This window comes from Hoplias malabaricus, chromosome 4 (genome assembly GCF_029633855.1).
Source record: "Hoplias malabaricus isolate fHopMal1 chromosome 4, fHopMal1.hap1, whole genome shotgun sequence".
Taxonomy (NCBI): Eukaryota; Metazoa; Chordata; class Actinopteri; order Characiformes; family Erythrinidae; genus Hoplias; species Hoplias malabaricus.
Window position 1 is genome coordinate 40,210,817 of NC_089803.1, and position 18,480 is coordinate 40,229,296.

Here is an 18,480-nt window from a genome sequence, read left to right on the forward strand (position 1 = left end):
GAGCTATTTACTCCATTCATAGCATGATCTGACACATTTAAAATGAAAAAAAAAACATAAAATAACTTACATTTTACTTACCAAAAATCACAGCTGTAATTAATCATTCAGAGTTTCAGAGACACTTTTTTTTTCACCTGTACAATTTGTTTTTCACCTGTATGTTTCTTGCTTGCTTCCATATGGAAGAGTACAGTGGTTTTGTGTTTTGCATACCATTTCTTGAAATAAATGATGTTGGATTTAAGTTCACTAAAATACTTTTTTGTGTAATGCTTATTTGATGTACATCTGTAGTACAACCTGCCATAGTTTTTCATTGTGTCATTAGTAGTACTCATCAGTTGTAGTATTAACGCAAATTCTTACTTATATTCATCTTAAAATGTTAAGGAAGTCTAAACTAAACAGCTTAATTTTACTGACAACAGCATCCACAACGTGAAACAGAACACTGATTTGTTAGTAACGTCTGTTTAAGATTTTTAGTAAAAATTGCAAAACAAATGAGTGGGTTACACTTAAAAAAAAATGCTTGCAAAAACATTGCACTATATATTTAAGTAAACTCAACACAATTTTTTACAGTGTGGTAACGAGAGACAAACAGGTTTGTACTTAGTCTGAAGAACACTTTCATAGTACAAATAAATCTTTAATCTTACTAAGCTTCTTCAAGTGTTTAAGGCTCTCTAGAGAACCTTTTCTCCCCCAGGGCTGGGCTGTCCCCTGGACCCCAGAATCCCCTCAGTCTGGGAGCTCATCTGCCCAACCTGCTGCCTCAACACAGGCCCTCACACCGAGACACACTGGCTTTGAAGCATCTGCTGCCAGTGTAGTGTATAGCTCCTCAGATCCCCAGTGTCCCCCACCCACCAGAGAGTAATTAATATAACTCTTTATTTGTATTAATGTACTGGTTGTATAATGAGTAGCTTTTTTTTTCACTTTTATAGTGAAAAGTCTGCCACAGAGTATGAGGAGGACAGGTCTTCACTGTCCAGATTAGAGCAGACACACAAGCCGTGTTCAGCTGTGATTGTGAATGTGGACAGGTTGTAATCCCGTTATCACCTGTTCTTCTTGTCTCCAACCTCAGCAGAGAAAGCAAACAGCTCCTCTGTGCCTAGCAGATAGAGGATTGTACAGAGGAAACAGCAGACAGGAAAAAGCAGAGAATGCAGCAAAGAGAACATAACAGCAATGAGAACACAAACTAGAAATACAGCAGCAGAAAGAATAGAAACACAGTAGTGAGAACCAGGCAGAGGGAACACAGCTGAGAGCACATCAAACGGAACAAAGTGCACAGAAACACTCAAGACTAATCACAGGAAAGTACACAGCAGTGAGAACACAGACAACAGAAGGAAAGGGAACATAGCAGATCACACAACCTAGAGGACGTGGCACAAAGAACTCAACTGAGTCTAATTGCATTTCTTACACTAACCTCCCAAGGTGAACATGTACAACTTGGCACTTGCTCCACAGCAAATGTTTAACAATTCTGAACTCATTCTTTCCGACATGCACTTCTTTCCAATTTAATTAGAATGTCCTTTTAGCACTGATCATGTAATAGTTGGAATTATTTAGTTAGAAAACCTTGAAATTTGGTCCTTTACTATATATGTCAATTTTATTTCACAGCCTTTCGATGATTAAACATTCACAACTCACTGCAGAAAGGAACAGAGGCAGTAATCCAGAGAATCTCTAAGTGGGTTTTTAGTAACTATGTTAATGGCTGTAGCTTGTTCATCAGAACTTCAGTGCACTGTAATGACAGAAATGATTAATCATTTCCTCTAAACAATCCTGTAAACTGCTATGCTGTGAAAACAAAAGATATTCTGATCAAGCTATTTTTCCCACCCTTATGTTTACATATAAATGCAAAATAAATAAACAAATAATCAGGAAACATTGACTAAGAATCTGTATTTAAAAAAATTTGAGGCCAACTGAAAAGTTGAATCAAAGAAAAAAATGGAGTGACTGCTGATTGTGCTGATCTAGAGGATTGTAAACTGTCAGTTAAATCCCTGGCATCATAATTAGGAATTAGTCATTGCACTGTCACAGAGACGTACAACTGTAGCTCACTGGGGAAAATCAAACGGACAACTTTGACTGCTCAGGGAGATGGGAGACAGGTCTTCATTTGCAGTAGAGAGCCAGATATACCCCATATTACTTACAGAAAACAGAGGGGTAAGAATGTATGCTATATCTGTCTAAATGTCTGTCAACGCCTCTTAAATGAATAGTATCAGTAGGGCGTTTGTTAGCTGTAGTTACAAATATAACTTCATAATGAAGATTCCTGTGAAGGTTTATTGGGATTCAACCATAAAAATATTCATTCTGGATCACAAAGCCATTCCTTCTTATCCCTGTTGACCACAGGACTCAATTCCATTGCTCTGCAACCCAGTGCTGAGGGTAGAGGCTTTCTTGTTCTAAAGCAAATGCACATGAGCCAAAGGTCACCATGCAAAAGGACAGCCCTGGACAGATGAGCAGTGGAGCCTGTCCTCCTGAGCGAAGGAAATCTATCTTAATTCCTCAGTGATTAAGGACTTGTCATCCAAAATCAGTATCTGTCCTCACTCATGTTCTGTTGTCTATTGCTTGCAATCAAATTTTCAAAGCAATGTTTCAAAAATTACATTTCAGAAGAAAGGTAGAATGTACTGTTTCCTGCAAGCTTTTGAATATATTGTGTAGGAATTCATTTCAAGTCAGACAGATGCAAAGTGTTTGAAACCAACCTTTTTAAATATGCTTTTATTTAGAAGAATGATGTAAGATGTTTAACAAAATCATGTAAGGATTCTTTTCTGAATATTACACTGGAGCAGTGTCACAAACTGAATAACAGTTGCAAGTGGTTACAGCTTTAGTTTTCCCAGAAGCAGCATTCAAGTAATAGCAAACTGAAGGAAAGTAGAGGCAAATTATTAGAATTTTAGCACAATGGGGAAAATAGAAGTGGGCATCATAACATTTTGATTTTTTTTTAATTACTGTTGCAAGGTTATCATATATATCATCAATACTCAAAGAGCAACTGCGTGTGGATGTAAAACAGTACACTATATAAAAGGTTGAATAAATGACTTTGTACACAGGGTAAAACCACTGTAATTATATTTTTGAGTGTGTTGTGTATTGAAAAAATGCATTAAAACATTGTGATATAATTGTTTCATATTACACCCACTTATAGGCAAGAAAATACTCTTAATTTTGGCATATTTTCATCATACTTAAGGAATGGAGGAAGAGCATTGGAAAGCCTTAAGCTACTTTACTACACTGACTTAAGATCACATGGATTTCACCATCATCCGTGTGGCCTTGGCTGAGTATGGTTCGGGGGCTTTCCAGGTCAGCCAGTGGAGGCCAGATGCCCAGCCTTTATTATTATTCTTGGGATGCCACTCTCCATTTAGATCTGCTGACCCACAGCGACTAAACCACCAGCCTCCACCTTCATGTGCACTGCAGTCATTTAAGGCAATGTCCCCAAAAATGCACGGAGAGCAGCCATCATTGTCTCGGTCAGATGTGCTGAAGCCATAGCCATTCTGGTCAATGCCACTGTATGCCCCACGTATGGCATCACCTTAGTAATGGACAAAAAGGTTTTTAAGACACGAATGGAGTGGTAAAAGTTCTTTAAGACACTATTTTAAAACTTAAAGGAGCAATTAGTAGTTTTCTCCAACAAATCTGCCACATTGAAATGATACTGATATCAAAGTATCATGACTTTAGTTTTGGTCCCCAGAGTTTTCAAGGTCTTGGATAAAGGGCTGACCATTGGAGCAATAAAAAAAAAACATTTTGTTAACATAGCACTATTTGTGTTTAAAATCACTTCTATAAATATGTCATAAAGAAAGTGTTTGAATATGCTTATAACTCAGTACTATTTTGAGTTTATTTACTCTTTAAATGAACCATGAAAAGCATTTATATGGTCTTTTACATTGTTATCTAATTTCTAATTGGAAAAAATAGGCCATGACTTAAAAATATAATTGCATATATAAGTGTGCATTGTCTTCTGTTAATGATAATTTATTAATTCTGACATATATAAACACAACATGTAATTTGACTGAGTGCCTAAGCCTGCATAATTTAGCAAAAATGAAAGGTAAAAACACATCACACACTATTACAAATCACACAGGAGGACATTTACATGATTTAAATGAAAATCAGTAACTGTACCTGCATTGCCACTGTATTCTCCAACACTCAGTTTGTAAGCACTTGCTTCATCACCGACCTTGAAATGTTGGTATTCCGCAAATGCAGAGCCTCCCTCAAAGTCAAACAGATCCACCCTGAGTGTCATACTCCTGTTCTTTTCATTGGTTAGAGCACTTATTTTGTACAGACCCAACCAGTGATCATCTAAAATAAAATTTGAGAGATATCAAATCATGTCTTATCATACTTTAAATCATCATGATAAGTGTAAGGCCATATTTTTACAATATATTGCACTTTCACATTATTTGTTCTTAAATGAGCATTGTTAAATATGCAGCAAGTTAAAAAATGAACACATTATATTCATATTATGTAACAATAATTGCATGTTAATTCTTTAAAGCCTGACAAATGAAATAATACAATAAAACAGATTTTTTTGAAAATCACACATTGTGTCCCTTTAACTAAAAGTCTAAATGTGGTTCATTTACCAATTTTGGATCATGCAATTTCTGAATGTATCGTATTTAGGCATTTATCAATAATCACTGCATCAGTTAAATCAGTTCAGACTTTTTTCTTTTACAATCTTTTCTTAATTTTGATTAATTTCAATTAAAGAATTGATATCAAATGATTGTCTGTTCTTCAGAACTTTTCAGGAAAACATAACTTTGAGCTGATGAGAAAGACTGCTCCAGAGATCCTTTTTACATTTCATATACTGATAAAAACACCAAAACAACAAAGGCTGTTTTGTTGATCTGTACAACTGTTTCCACATTTAGAGGATTGTATATATATAATATATAATCTGACAACTGAGCAACACATTTTGCACACAAAGGCTTTTATAAAACTAAAAATACATTTTTGTTTCATAAAAATACTTTGTAAAATTTTCTAAATGTGTTTTGCTGCTGTAAAGACCAGATAGAATTTTCTGAATATTTATTATAATTAATGAGAATTTGACAAATACACCACATTTATGAAATGGAACAAAAATGCTTATTTTTACTACAAGTAACATCATACAAATCATACATACAATTGCTTCAGTTTGGCAAAAAGTAGTCTAGATTAGTCTAGTAGAGATTTTCTCCTGTGTTTTCATGATGATAGCAACAATTTTGTAATGGTTTGGTAAATGCATGGAAATGCTTCCATTTCATTCACAGTTCAGTAGAGAACTTAGAACACTTGCCCCAAAAGGATGGAAGTTTGTTTCGGTATTTCTCTTCATTAGATGATGATAAAGAGCCACCTCTAAAAATCATGTATAATTTGATACATCTGGCTTTATCGGGTTAAACATGCCTGACTTTCATGAACTAAAATTAATGTGACTCTCCATCCCATGTTGAGTTTAACTTTATGGAAATATAATACAAAAATGATAAACATTTGCTTTCATAAATATTGTGGTAAAAATAACTTTTAAACTCATTTAAGTTCTCAGCATTTACACACGACAACCCATCGATAGTGCTCTAATGCTTGAAGCACTCTGACTGGACATATATCACACTTTAATGTAAAACTCATGTTTTATAACAAATGTTGACCTGCACAGATTTTAAGATTTAATCTGTGCACAGATTACTTTACAAATTAAATGCCTGACAACCTGCTGACCGAAATAAAAGATTTCAGAAGACCTTGTCTTTACTTGACATTTCACAGCGTTCTACTAAATAATATATAACTGCATATAAACCTAGCACAAAAAGTAAGGATATTTGTGTTTGGTAGATTACTTCTTTGTTGTAACAATTCTTCTTGGCAATAAATCTTATACTGTTGGAAAGCCTGTTAATTTCCCTTTTAAATGGTGCCGCATTTAAGGAACATGTGCAGTAGAGCTCAGTATGTAGGTTGTGCCCATGAAAAATGTGCCAAATCCTCTCTGCCAACGCCAAACAGATAATTGTGTTATGGTGTGGGGCGGCATCTCACTCACTGGAAAAACAAAGCTCGTCATCATTGGAGGCAATCTAAATACAGAGAGATATCAAGATGAAATTCTGCAACCAGTGGCAGTCCCATATCTCCACAGCCTGGGACCGTACTCTATACTCCAAGATGACAAAGCTCGCCCCCGCAGAGCAGGGTTTATCAGAGACTACCTGCAGAATTTGGGAGTGCAGAGGATGGAATGGCCTGCCAGCAGTCCAGCCATCCCCATTGAACACTTGTGGGATCAGCTTGGGCATGCTGTTTGTGCCAGAGTGACCAACACAACCTCGTTGGCTGATTTGTGACAAATGCTAGTTGAAGAATGGGATGCCATCCCACAGCAGTGTGTGACCAGGCTGTTGTGGCTGTGTATGGTTCTTTCACAAACAACTGAGGCTCCTGTTTGTTAAATGAATAAATTGATTAATTGCCAGTATGTCTTGTTTCTTCAAACTTCAATCATCCAGTCCAACCAACACCAAATGAGTCAATGGCAGAATTAAGCTGTTTGGCATTGTCATAGAGGATTTGGCAAATTTTTCATGAGCGCAACCCACTCAGCTCTACTGCTCATCCCACAAATGCATGTTCCTTACAACTGTGGCACCATTTAAAAGGGAAATTCACACACTTTCCAATGGTATAAGAGTTATTGCCAAAAAGCATTGTTACAACAAAGAAACACAAATTTCCTTACTTTTAGTGCTATGTATATATGTATATATATATACTTTAACAGTTTTCTTCCGGGTGCTCCAGTTTCCACCCACGGTCCAAAAACACACACTGGTAGGTGAATTGGCGACAAAAGTGTCCATAGGTGTGAGTGAATGTGTTTGTGTGTGTTGCCCTGTGAAGGACTGGTGACCCCTCCAGGGTGTGTTCCTGCCTTGTGCCCAATGATTCCGGGTAGGCTCCGGACCCACCACAACCCTAAACTAAATAAGCGGTTACAGATAATGAAATTAAGTGAAACTTTAGCGGTTCAAATTTAGCAGTCCACTTTAAAACAATGTGCTGTATTGAGTCTACTGGATCTATATATATTACGGTGCAAATGAGAGGCAATGCTGCATTTAATGACCAGTAAAACCACCATTAATTACAACTCAATACATTTTTTGAAATATCAGGGGGAAAAAAGCAATATAGAAAAAATGTAAATCAAATTCAAGTTCAAGAGTACTTTCAGTTTTTCAACAATATTACCATACAATTTTCAGTCATAGAAATGGTTTAATTTCCTGCTTCTCTCAATTTAAGTCATTGTAAGCTTATTCAATAATGCTGAGGTCTGGGCTCTGGTACCAGTTCAGTGTTCTAAGGAGGAACTGTAGCATATTTGATTTATTTAAATTTAATTATTTATTTGAATCATTGGGCGGCACGGTGCTGCAGCGGGTAGTGTTGCAGTCACACAGCTCCAGGGACCTGGAAGTTGTGGGTTCGAGTCCTGCTCCGGGTGACTCTGAGGGGTTTAGTGTGTTTTCCCTGTGTCTGCGTGGGTTTCCTCCAGGTGCTCCGGTTTCCTCCCATGGTCCAAAAACACGTTAGTAGATGGATTGGCAACTTAAGTGTCCGTAGCTGTGAATGTGTGAGTGTGTCACCCTGTGAAGGACAGGCGCCCCCTCGAGGGTATGTTTTACGAGTGTTGAGACAAAAAACACGTGGGAATTGGTGTGAAGTTTCCACTATGTTACAAATCGCATAAAAATGCCAAATTCATGACTAACCCATGTAGGGGATGTGTTCATTTATTTTCATTTATAAAAGTTAAGAAAATGTCATTTAACCTGGCTTGGCCTAACTTTCCATATCAATATAAGTAATGAATCAGGGAATAGGGACTATGTGTAAGTAATTGCTAATAGACATTACTTACTATTAAGAGTTCCAAACCCAGATTTATACTCTGCCCATTTTTTGTTGAAGGAAACATCTCCTCCCGTCCGTCTCTGGAGAACAGTCCAGCCACCGTCTTTTCGCATTTCACAGTACACCTGCATGGAAACAATTAAATGAATTGTGCTAAAGTGATTTCGATGATGAAAATATATCATTTAAGGGTTAACAAAGCAATACATTATATTTAAGCCCAAAAACAGATTGTATTTATTAGCATGATTATTTATTATGTTTCTTTTTTTCTGCAAAGTAATTTGAAGTTTGTGATCCATAGAATGGGTTCCATTATAGGGTGGTCACATTTAAAATGGGCTTAAAACAGAATCTCTGACACATCCAGGTCTCTAGACATCAGTATAAAGGCTGTTTAAGGTGAAGAATTCTAAACGAGGAAAGAAAAAAAAAAAAACTTTTTCAGGTACTTCACTATACATGCTGCTATTTTAAAGCAAATTTCAATACAAAAATATATATGCATGCGGTACGACGGCACAGCGGATGGTAATGTCGCAGTCACACCAAGGACCTGGAGGTTGTGGGTTCAAGTCCTGCTCTATGTGACTGTGAGGATTTTGTGTGTTCTCCGTGTCCGTGTGGGTTTCCTTCGGGTGCTCTAGCTTCCTCCCACGGCCCATAAAAACACGTTGGTAGATGAAATGGTGACTCAAAAGTGTCTGTAGGTGAGAGTGAATGTGTGAGTGTGTGTCACCCTGAGAAGGACTGGCGCCCCCTCTAGGGTGTGTTCCCGACCCAATGATTCCGGGTAGGCACCGGACCCACCACAACCCTGGATTGGAAAAGCGGTTACAGATAATGAATGAATATATATATACACAGTGAGTTCCTGTAAAATCAAACTAATTTTCTGTGATTTCTTTGAAGTGATTTGGAAATTATATCAACTTAATTGCTTAATATCTTACATTAACAGAACATTAATGACAAACATTAACTTCCAATATTTTTAGGTATGTAGAGCATGTGGAGCTTTAGCTACAGTATCTATTTAATAAACCTCAACCTGACATGAATTAAACTTTTATATTAACTGATAAGTCATCACTGGTCGTCATATTGGTAATGTACTGTAAAATAAAGAACTGTTAAAAGCAAGGGCATAGAATTAGCATGGACTTAGTCACAAAGTCAAGTTCGCTAATGAAATAAATCCATCATAACGTTAATGGCAATGTTAGGCTTTGGGGCACAGCATACAGCAAGCTAAAATTGTGTGTAGCTACGACTACAAAATTAACTGCACTACAAACTGCCAACTTTTTTGTCAGGCATTAATTTAACATTAACTTTTAATTAATAATTCATTAATTAAATTGTGAATAGATATTGACAATAATTTAAAAGAAAGTAGAATAGCATATGCGATATATCAGTCCTTTATCATTTTATCACATAGCAAAAAGACATTGTCAGTCATTCATTTATTCATTGTCTGTAACTGCTTATCTAGTTCAGGGTCACGGTGGGTGCAGAGCCTACCCATTACTGGGCGCAAGGCAGGAACACACCCTGGAGGGGGTGCCAGTCCATCATACACCCACACAAAAACACAAATACAGACACTATTTGAGTAACCAATCCACCTACCAACGTGTGTTTTTGGACTGTGGGAGGAAACTGGAGCACCTGGAGGAAACCCACGTGGACATGGGGAGAACACACCAAACTCCTCACAGAGAGTCACCCGGAGCAGGACTTGAACCCACAACCTCCAGGTCCCTGGTGCTGTGTGACTGCCCCATCATTACTTCATTTAATTGTAAATACTCTTATACCGTTTATATAAAAAATAAATAAATAAAAAAAGTACACTAGACTACATTGTAAATACAAGAACAATTAATACCTTGAAAGACATTTTGGATGCAGAAGGCCAAATGGTAAAAATGCCACTTTGTGCACTAGGTATGACATTCTTTATGTCTGTGCAATCTTTTGCTAAAAATGAGAGAGACACAAACAGAATCAAATTAAACATTTAAGAAAAATAAATTCACGTATAAATTGAGATTCGTGGTGTTCTTTTAAATATGTCACAATAATATCTGATTAAACAATTATTTGATCATTAAAATGGTTATACAGCAGCTGATATACAAGAATAGGGTAAAACCATTATAAAATTTCAAGATTTTCTCCCTATTCTCTGTATTTGTTTTTCCATTCGGACTTAACTTACTGAGGGTATTATTGGCAAAATTTAATTTTCATTAGTTACATTACGGGGTCACGAATAGGCAGACCGTGGTTTGGGTATGGACCCAGACAATGTCCTATTCGGACCTGGACCTGTAACTGATAAATTAAGAGCTGTTTACTTTTTAACAGCGTGTTTGTTTTAAACAGTGTGACTCTTCTAGCCATGGTTCAATTTTATCGCTCCAGGAGATTACCAGGCTAATTGCATATCACACGTGAGGCTACTCAGCCAATCAGATCTGTGCACTATTATGAGCCTGTGACTCAAACGCGTGTCACACACAGGGCACGGCTCCAGACACCGCTGTCCAGGGGCCAGTAAAGATAGCCCAAGGGTGGTATAGAGAGCGGAGTGTTTAAGAGTTGCGCCAACGGCAGTCGAATATTTTGAACGTCCAGGGACGTTTCTTGTTTACTGGGTTACATTACCAGCAAACTGGAGGGCTGGACCGGACTTTATCCGTTAACAGCAAGCAGATTAGCTCTTATGCTGAAGGACGGGAATCCATGTTCAGCTTTGAGAATTTCAACCCGTAGCATTCCCTTATTTTTAAAGTCTCTGGTTTTACTTGACACAACACCCAGAGTGTTGAAACTCGAGGTGCAGGATGAAGGTGCTCTTTCTTTACTGTTTAAAAGTATCAGATACGCATTACATTCTATTCTACATAATCACAAAAACAGTTCTGTTCCTGTTGTGTAATTTTAGCTTAGATTCTACTGCAAAATAAACTCTCATTTCACCTTCTCCACTCACAACTCTACAGTCACTCGCCCAGTTACATTTAACAAATACTCCCCCAGACAAACATCACGCTAGAAGAATGTTTCTCTAATTTCACAATGGAAAAATCATATAATTACAGGAGAAAGCCATGGGCTGTTCGTTATGTTTATACTTTACTCAAAATCCTATAGCCTAATTAAATGTTAACATTCCCCAAATCTACTAATTTAGTGAGGAAATACGCTAGCATGCTTTAACACACTTGTAAATCAGATATAGATGCGCTGATAAAATATCATTCTTTAAATGTCTTACATTTTAAACGCGCATTGAACTCGCATCTGTTTTGCTGTAACTCTACAGCGTTTTGCTGGTGTCTGCGACTAACTTCCGGGGAACTATTGGGAGGCTCCCTCATCCGCCATTGCTGTAAAAACTGGTCCACTGGAGTCAACGATGGTGACGCAACTCTCTCTATACAGCTCTGCAAGCCATAAGGACTTTATTTACAGTTTTTTTTTCAAAATCATTGTTTTATTTGTAAATTTTACTTGAAATGAGACAAGGCGATTTCATTAAGAAGATTTGTTATTTATAATATTCATAAATATTGTTGAAATATATTGAAATATAATTGAAAGGGTCATTTGATTTGAAACGGTTGAAAATTTTGTTAACTAGGTAAAATGTTGCTTTAACTATGGCTACTTAAATATGCAGGATATGGCACTGATCATAATACAGTTATGTTCCAGACCTTGGCTTGAGGAAATTTGGGCCTGTAAATTTTTTGGCTGATTGCACCTTTTTTCTGGATGTGAGATATTTCTGTTTATTATAACTCTGCATTTGTCTCAGCCATTCAAAGTCCCGTTCTACAGATTTTCAGCAAAGTGTAAAAGTTGATAATAACTCACGCATCTTTATCATTGAAGACTGGGCCTGCAACCCCTAAAACAGGATAATTAAAATACTTGACATTTGACAAATATAAAGTAAAACATTATGATTTCATCATTTAAATTTTGGTAACTAGCTCTTTAGTTCATGTGCCATATAAAATATGCCCAATTTACAGTTTTGTATGCTTAAGGACACAACCAGTTTTTTCTGACCTGAGCAGTGACAACACACATTAACAGGACAAGCAGTCTGACCCGGCTCATCATCATATTCACCATCTTGATTCTCTGGGGGAAAAAAAAAAAAGATTGGGGCATCACCAAGACTAGGACTGATTGCATTTACAGATTTAATATTTTCTATTTTATTCTACTCCACTTTCTTCCTGATGCTTCACACTCAGTTCCATCTATTATGTAAGTCATTCCCATTCCCAGGATTAATAAATGTGTACTATATATAAAACTGGCAATTGCTAAATGCAAAGCAATGTGTGCAAAATATATTTGTGAATGTTCCCATGAATTTCTAACTACACTTAACTTCCACAAACCCTAACAATAACCAAAAAAAAAAAACTAACCATAAACATCTCAGAGGACAGAAGAGCTTAGTGGATAAATCATATAAATGTGTTTGAATGATGGAGACAGCTGTCAAGAGCTGGACACAAATACTCTAAAACATATAAAATCTACTTTAATATCACTAAACTCTTTAAAACACTAAATACAGATTAACACAGAATATTCTGAGCTATAATTAGGTTAATTAGGGATTAAACATTGCTTCACATCCACTGAATTTCTGGATGAGAATAAATTTACTCTAATAAATTAATTTTATGGTCCCAATTAAAATTAATTTGTTGCAGCAGTTATATTCAATCAGACAATTTTCCCTTTTATTTTTCAATCCACTTTAAAGGTTTCTTCCCAGATTCATACTGGGGGTTGGGGTGAATGGCTTATCATTAAAAAAAAAAAAAAAAAACAGGCACCGGAACTGGTCATTCTGAACAGGGCTGAACTGTGCTGAGGTGCTTGATCGTTCAGGTATTTTGGATAACACATTTCAAAGATGTTTCTTTAAGACCCAGTGAAATGGGTAAACTTGTGGAAGAAAGATATAAAATGTTGCCATTAAAGTCAGGAAATTATGTACTTAAATCTGTAGAAATATTAAATTCTTTCATTAAAATATTAAAATTTTTTTATATATTCTCACCTACAGAGCAACTATATATATCATTTCACCTAAATTTTCCAAACCTTTCAATGCCTTACTGCTGGTATAACTGGTTTAATTCAAGGATGAAGAGGAATTTCATACAAATAATCACATATGCTGCAGTATAATTTAGTACTTCTGCATCATGATTTATGGTACACATTAGATTTAGTTAAACAAGTTAACCTTTCCAAAATTGAAAACACATTTATTACTGAACTTCAAATTTAGGTATTAACTTAATTTGTTGATTCAAGTAAAAGAATTTATATACAGTGCATAAATATTTCTATGGTGAGTATTTTCCATATTAAATAGGTCTTGTCAAGTATATTATTGAATAAATGTTACTACTTTTTAGCCAAGTACACTGTAATTAACCTCACCCTTTTTGCTTTTATTATAATTATGCTATCTTTATAATATAATTATGTATCTTTGACTTTTGAAGTTTGTTGTTTTGTTTCAGGTCATGAAAACTTGTACTGAAAGATGCTGCATGTAATAAGAAATTTCATTCTAATTCTACAAGTCACTCAATACTGTGAATTTTTTAAATTTATGCTATTCTAATTACATCTGATGACTAACATTGTATAACATGATTACAGTCAAGTTAACTGAAATAAAGGGTGCAGTACTGACTATTTATCTTTACTCACCATGTAAGACTTGTGTTCTCCAGTGTCAGATGAGACCACAGAAGAGTCTCTTTTAACAATGACTGTCCAGTGTTGACCCTCCCACGCACCCGCCCACAGCAAACAACTCTTAATACAAGGCTTGTTCAAATTACAAGTCATACAGCAAATACACAAGGCAGCATGTTTCAAAGTTCAATATACATATGACATGTGTCAGGGTTGATCCAAATACTTGTTTACAAATTCTCAGGTTATATGATTATACTTTTCAGGCTTCCCCGTTCTCTGAACCTATTCCTTTTGTCCTGTTGCTTCTCAAGACAATTCTACTACAGTTCAGACCGTTCCTGGAATCTTATTTGACCACAGAGTCTGAGCTTATAAGACAACCTTTAAGGGTGCAGAATATTTTTGAATGGCACAGTATTTGAGCTGGCTGCAATTACATACCACATTTCTGGAAACCATAGTGTGTTGTATCTAGTGGTATCTACAAAAAGTACACTTTGCAAAACTGAAATAATTTGTATCCTCAGTTCCCAGATGATTATGTATTTTAATAAAAGGAAAGATGAATTAACATTCATTCATTCATTGTCTGTAACCGCTTATCCAGTTCAGGGTCATGGTGTGTCCAGAGTCTACCCAGAATCACTGGGCGCAAGGTAGGAACACACCCTGGAGGGGGCGTCAGTCCTTGCTGAAGTAACATAAAACACTAAAACAATGGTGCTACAAAGGGTTCTTTGAGTGATGACATATTCTGGTACTTTTGGTTCCACAAGGAACCATGTTTGTTTCAGAGATTGTGAGTGTAAATAACCTTTTATATATTTAAAAATTCAACACTTGATGGCTCTTTATGGGACCAGAAGTAGTTCTTCTTTGGCATCGCTCAAACCTTTTGTAGCACCTATATTTTTAAGGGTGAATATTTGTGATGATGTAGGCTGGCCCAACACACCACAATCTCTCTAAAATACCTCACAAAAGACACGTCCTTTAAAAAGACTTGAAATGAACAATGCTCAATAGGAAACTATTACTTACCTGTGTCCTTTTAGGAGTGGCAGCACACAGGTCACCCAGCTTTTGTAGTCTTGTGTGGACTGGGGAAATTGCTGGTGAAGGGGGATCCAGTGAACCTATAAAAAGGAAAAACATTCATTAATATATTTTGATAAATAATTGAATGACTATATTTACCTAAAGCATCTGGAAATGTATGGATGCATCAAGATGGGTTTTATGAATACTTGAGTGGGTTTATATATTAATTTTTTTAAAAGCACACCCCGAGTGTTAAATACTGATTTTGGTTTAGTCCAGGGCAGGGCTAATTGGGTATATAAGGGGATGGAACAGAAGAATGTGAGGATGGGGGGAGGAAAAGAGTAACTTTGTTACTGATCAGGGTAAAGTATTACACCATTCAGTATAACTAGTAATAGCCAGACCCCACTAGTGTAATAAGTGTATATAATTTGTAAATAGCAGCAGATAGTGTTGCTGTCACACAGCTCCAAGGACCTGGAGGTTGTGGGTTCAAATCCAACTCTGGGTGTGTTTTGTGTTTGGTGTGTTCTCCCCATGTCCGTGTGGGTTTCCTCCCACAATCTAAAAACACATGTTGGTAGGTGGATTGGTGAGTCAAAATTGTCCATATGTGTGAGTGTATTTCACCTTATGAGGGACTGGCGCACCCTCCAGGGTATGTTCCTGCCTTGTGCCCAATGATTCCGGGTAGACTCTGGACTCATTGCAACTCTGAACTGGATAAGTGGTTACAAACAATGAATGAGTGAATCTGTAAATGTTTTTTTTTGTTTTTTTTTTGGGGCTGTTAAACACACACTTTCAGAGAATGTAATTCCTGACTTTATAGTATCTCTTTCCACCAACTAGACGCTTCCCAAGCGTCTTGTACAACAGACTCAAACATGCCCTGTCTTTTTTGGAGTGTGTTGCAGGCATCAAATTAAAAGAAAAATTGTTTTCATGTACAATATTCAATTAAGTTGGTTAGTGAAAACACTGGAAATATTTTCATTGTACTTTTGTCAGTTAAATGAATCTGCAAGAGAATAAAGTGTTGTGTTCATAGAATTTTCAAAATGTTCCATCTTAATAGGGTTTGTCTTTTACCCAGTTTTAATCTTTCACCATCCTATGTGTATTTCAATAAAGAAAATTGATTTGTTGCTTGTTTTACATTTGGATCATGTAAATCAGCTAAATTACATTTAAAAAAATCCACATTCATTGACTTAAAATGACTTATGCATTTTTACAAGAACTATCAAAAGTAGTAACTTCTGACCTTGTGCTATTTAATTTAGAAGTCAGTGATGTGTAACTTTTTTTTTTAAATGTTTGTTAATTACGCCTTAGATGGCACTGAAGAGTACAATTTTTGAGATGTGTCTGTCATATGTTGAGTGTAACTACATAGCAAAATCTAAAAACAAAGTTTGCTAATCAGCCAACTTTGCCATTTTAGGCTTGTATTTTATAGTTCAAATTGACACTGTTTTTCTTTCTTTTCAAACATTGTGTATTAAGATAAATACTAAAACCTACTTACACTGCTAGTATTACTACATGATACATCAGGTGAAACTAAAGCGTACTTGACCTGGACAAAATATCAACTATTCATATTACTAGATAATATATGCAGTAAAATTTAGTTTTGAGAAATCATTCAAACTGGCTGTTCAAGCTAATCTGCATTATCTTATTTGTAAGATAAATAATCATTAAACATGTTCTTATTGCTAAAAACATTTTTTTGTTTACTGGCAGTCAGTTTTATATAGCACCCTCCATTTTTATTGGCACCCCTGGTTAAGAATTGTTTTTTGGCTTCTAATAAATTTTCTAATAATTATTTTTTAATAATATAGGACAACAATGCAAAAAGAGAAATATCTAAGCTTTAATTCAAGTGCCTTTATTTGGTGGGGGAAAAAAATAATCCACACAAAGAAATAAAATCTTTTGAATAAAATCATGTGTGCCACAATTATTGGCACCCCTGGTGTTAGTATTTGTACAACCTCCTTTTGCCAACAAGACAACACTTAATCTTCTCCTACAACTCTTCACAAGATGGGAGAATACAGAAAGAGGGATCTTCGACCATTCCTCTTAGAACCTCTCTAACTCGTCCAGAGTCCTGGGTCTTCTCCTATGCACTCTCCTCTTCAGCTCACCCCACAGGTTTTCTATTTGGTTGAGGTCTGAGGACTGAGATGGCCATGAGGGGAGCCTTTTGTGAACCATTTTTGAGTAGATTTGGCCACATGTTTAGGCTCTTGCTGAAAGACCCAGTGACGACCCATCTTCAGCTTTCGGGCAGAGGCCACCAGATTCTGATTCAAAATGTCTTGATATTTCAGAGAGTTCATGATCCCACGTATCCTTACAAGGTTCCCAGGTCCTTTGGAGGAGAAACAGGCCCCCAGCATCACCAATCCTCCCCCATACTTAACAGAGGTGTTTTTCTGCATACTCATCCTTGGTGTTACGCCAGACCTACTTAGAGTGGGTGTTGCCAAAAAGCTCTATCTTGGTCTCATTTGACCAACCAACACACACAGTCCCAGTTATAATCCCAATACCGCTTGGCAAACTCCACTCAGCTTGTTGGCATGTAGATAGCATCTGATGTTTTTTTGGGAGACCTTGTAACCCCAAGATGCTACCATTTGATTCAATCATCTTACAGTGAGCTTTGGAGAACTTTTTACTTCTCTTACCATCCTTCTCACTGTGCGTGGTGCAAGATACACTTGCGTCCACTTCCAGGCTTGTTTGTCACAGATCCAGATGTTTTTAACTTTTTGATGATTGCTCTGACTGTAGATAAGGGCATCTGCAGGTAAGTGGCTATTTTCTTGTAGCCATTGCCTGATTTATGAAAGTCGACACACATCTGCCTTACTTGAATAGTGTGTTCTCTTGTCTTTCCCATGTTTAAGCGTGAGTAAGAGAAATAGGCCTCTGTGTAACACCATATTTATACCCCAGGGAAACAGGAAGTGATGAATTACTAATTAAAGGTTCCTAGATACTTTGATCCACTTTATACACTACAGTAAAAATGACATGAATGGTTCAAATACATTTATTTCCAAGAAATAGTTATGGGTGCCAATAATTGTGGAACAGGTCATTTTATGAGAAATAATTATTTCTTAATCAGGATTTTTTCTTTTTTTTTCACTTGAGTTGAAGGTTGCTTTTTCCTAATTTTTTTTCAGAGTGAGATTATGCTTCTGCAATAATACATTTATTTATTTTAAGGCTTTTAACACATTTTAACTAGGGGTGCCAATAATTATGGGGTGCGCTGTATTATATAAGGTTTAGTCTAAGAAGCCAGTCTGGGATGAATTCAGCGTTGATCTAACTAATTTCTTTTGAAGCTCTGGTTATACATTTTCTTTCTCGGGAACTACTTACTTATCCTATTGTCTTTCGATAAACATGCCTGAGAGGACATATAGTCTTTTTGTGTGTATTTTGTTTTACAAAACCCAGAAACAAATGAGAAAAGAAATGTACAGAAACAAATGAGCAAGACTGCAATTATTTTTTATAATTGTTAAGATCCAGTCAAAGTTACAGTACTGTCAAGTGAACTCCAGATGGTAA

General features: G+C 36.3%; 1 protein-coding gene across 1 annotated transcript; it reads right to left on the bottom strand.

The window, feature by feature from the left end:
- Positions 1-2,794: 2,794 nt before the first annotated feature.
- On the bottom strand, positions 2,795-13,918 carry LOC136695397 (angiopoietin-related protein 5-like). The gene is made up of 7 exons (XM_066669457.1): positions 13,840-13,918; positions 12,160-12,234; positions 11,962-11,995; positions 9,965-10,056; positions 8,078-8,195; positions 4,249-4,434; positions 2,795-3,634 (listed from the first exon to the last, which is right to left on the bottom strand). Exons 1-7 carry the CDS (start codon positions 13,840-13,842, stop codon positions 3,336-3,338), a joined length of 807 nt encoding a protein of 268 aa, XP_066525554.1. The 5' UTR covers positions 13,843-13,918; the 3' UTR covers positions 2,795-3,335.
- Between the last annotated feature and the right edge of the window lie 4,562 nt (positions 13,919-18,480).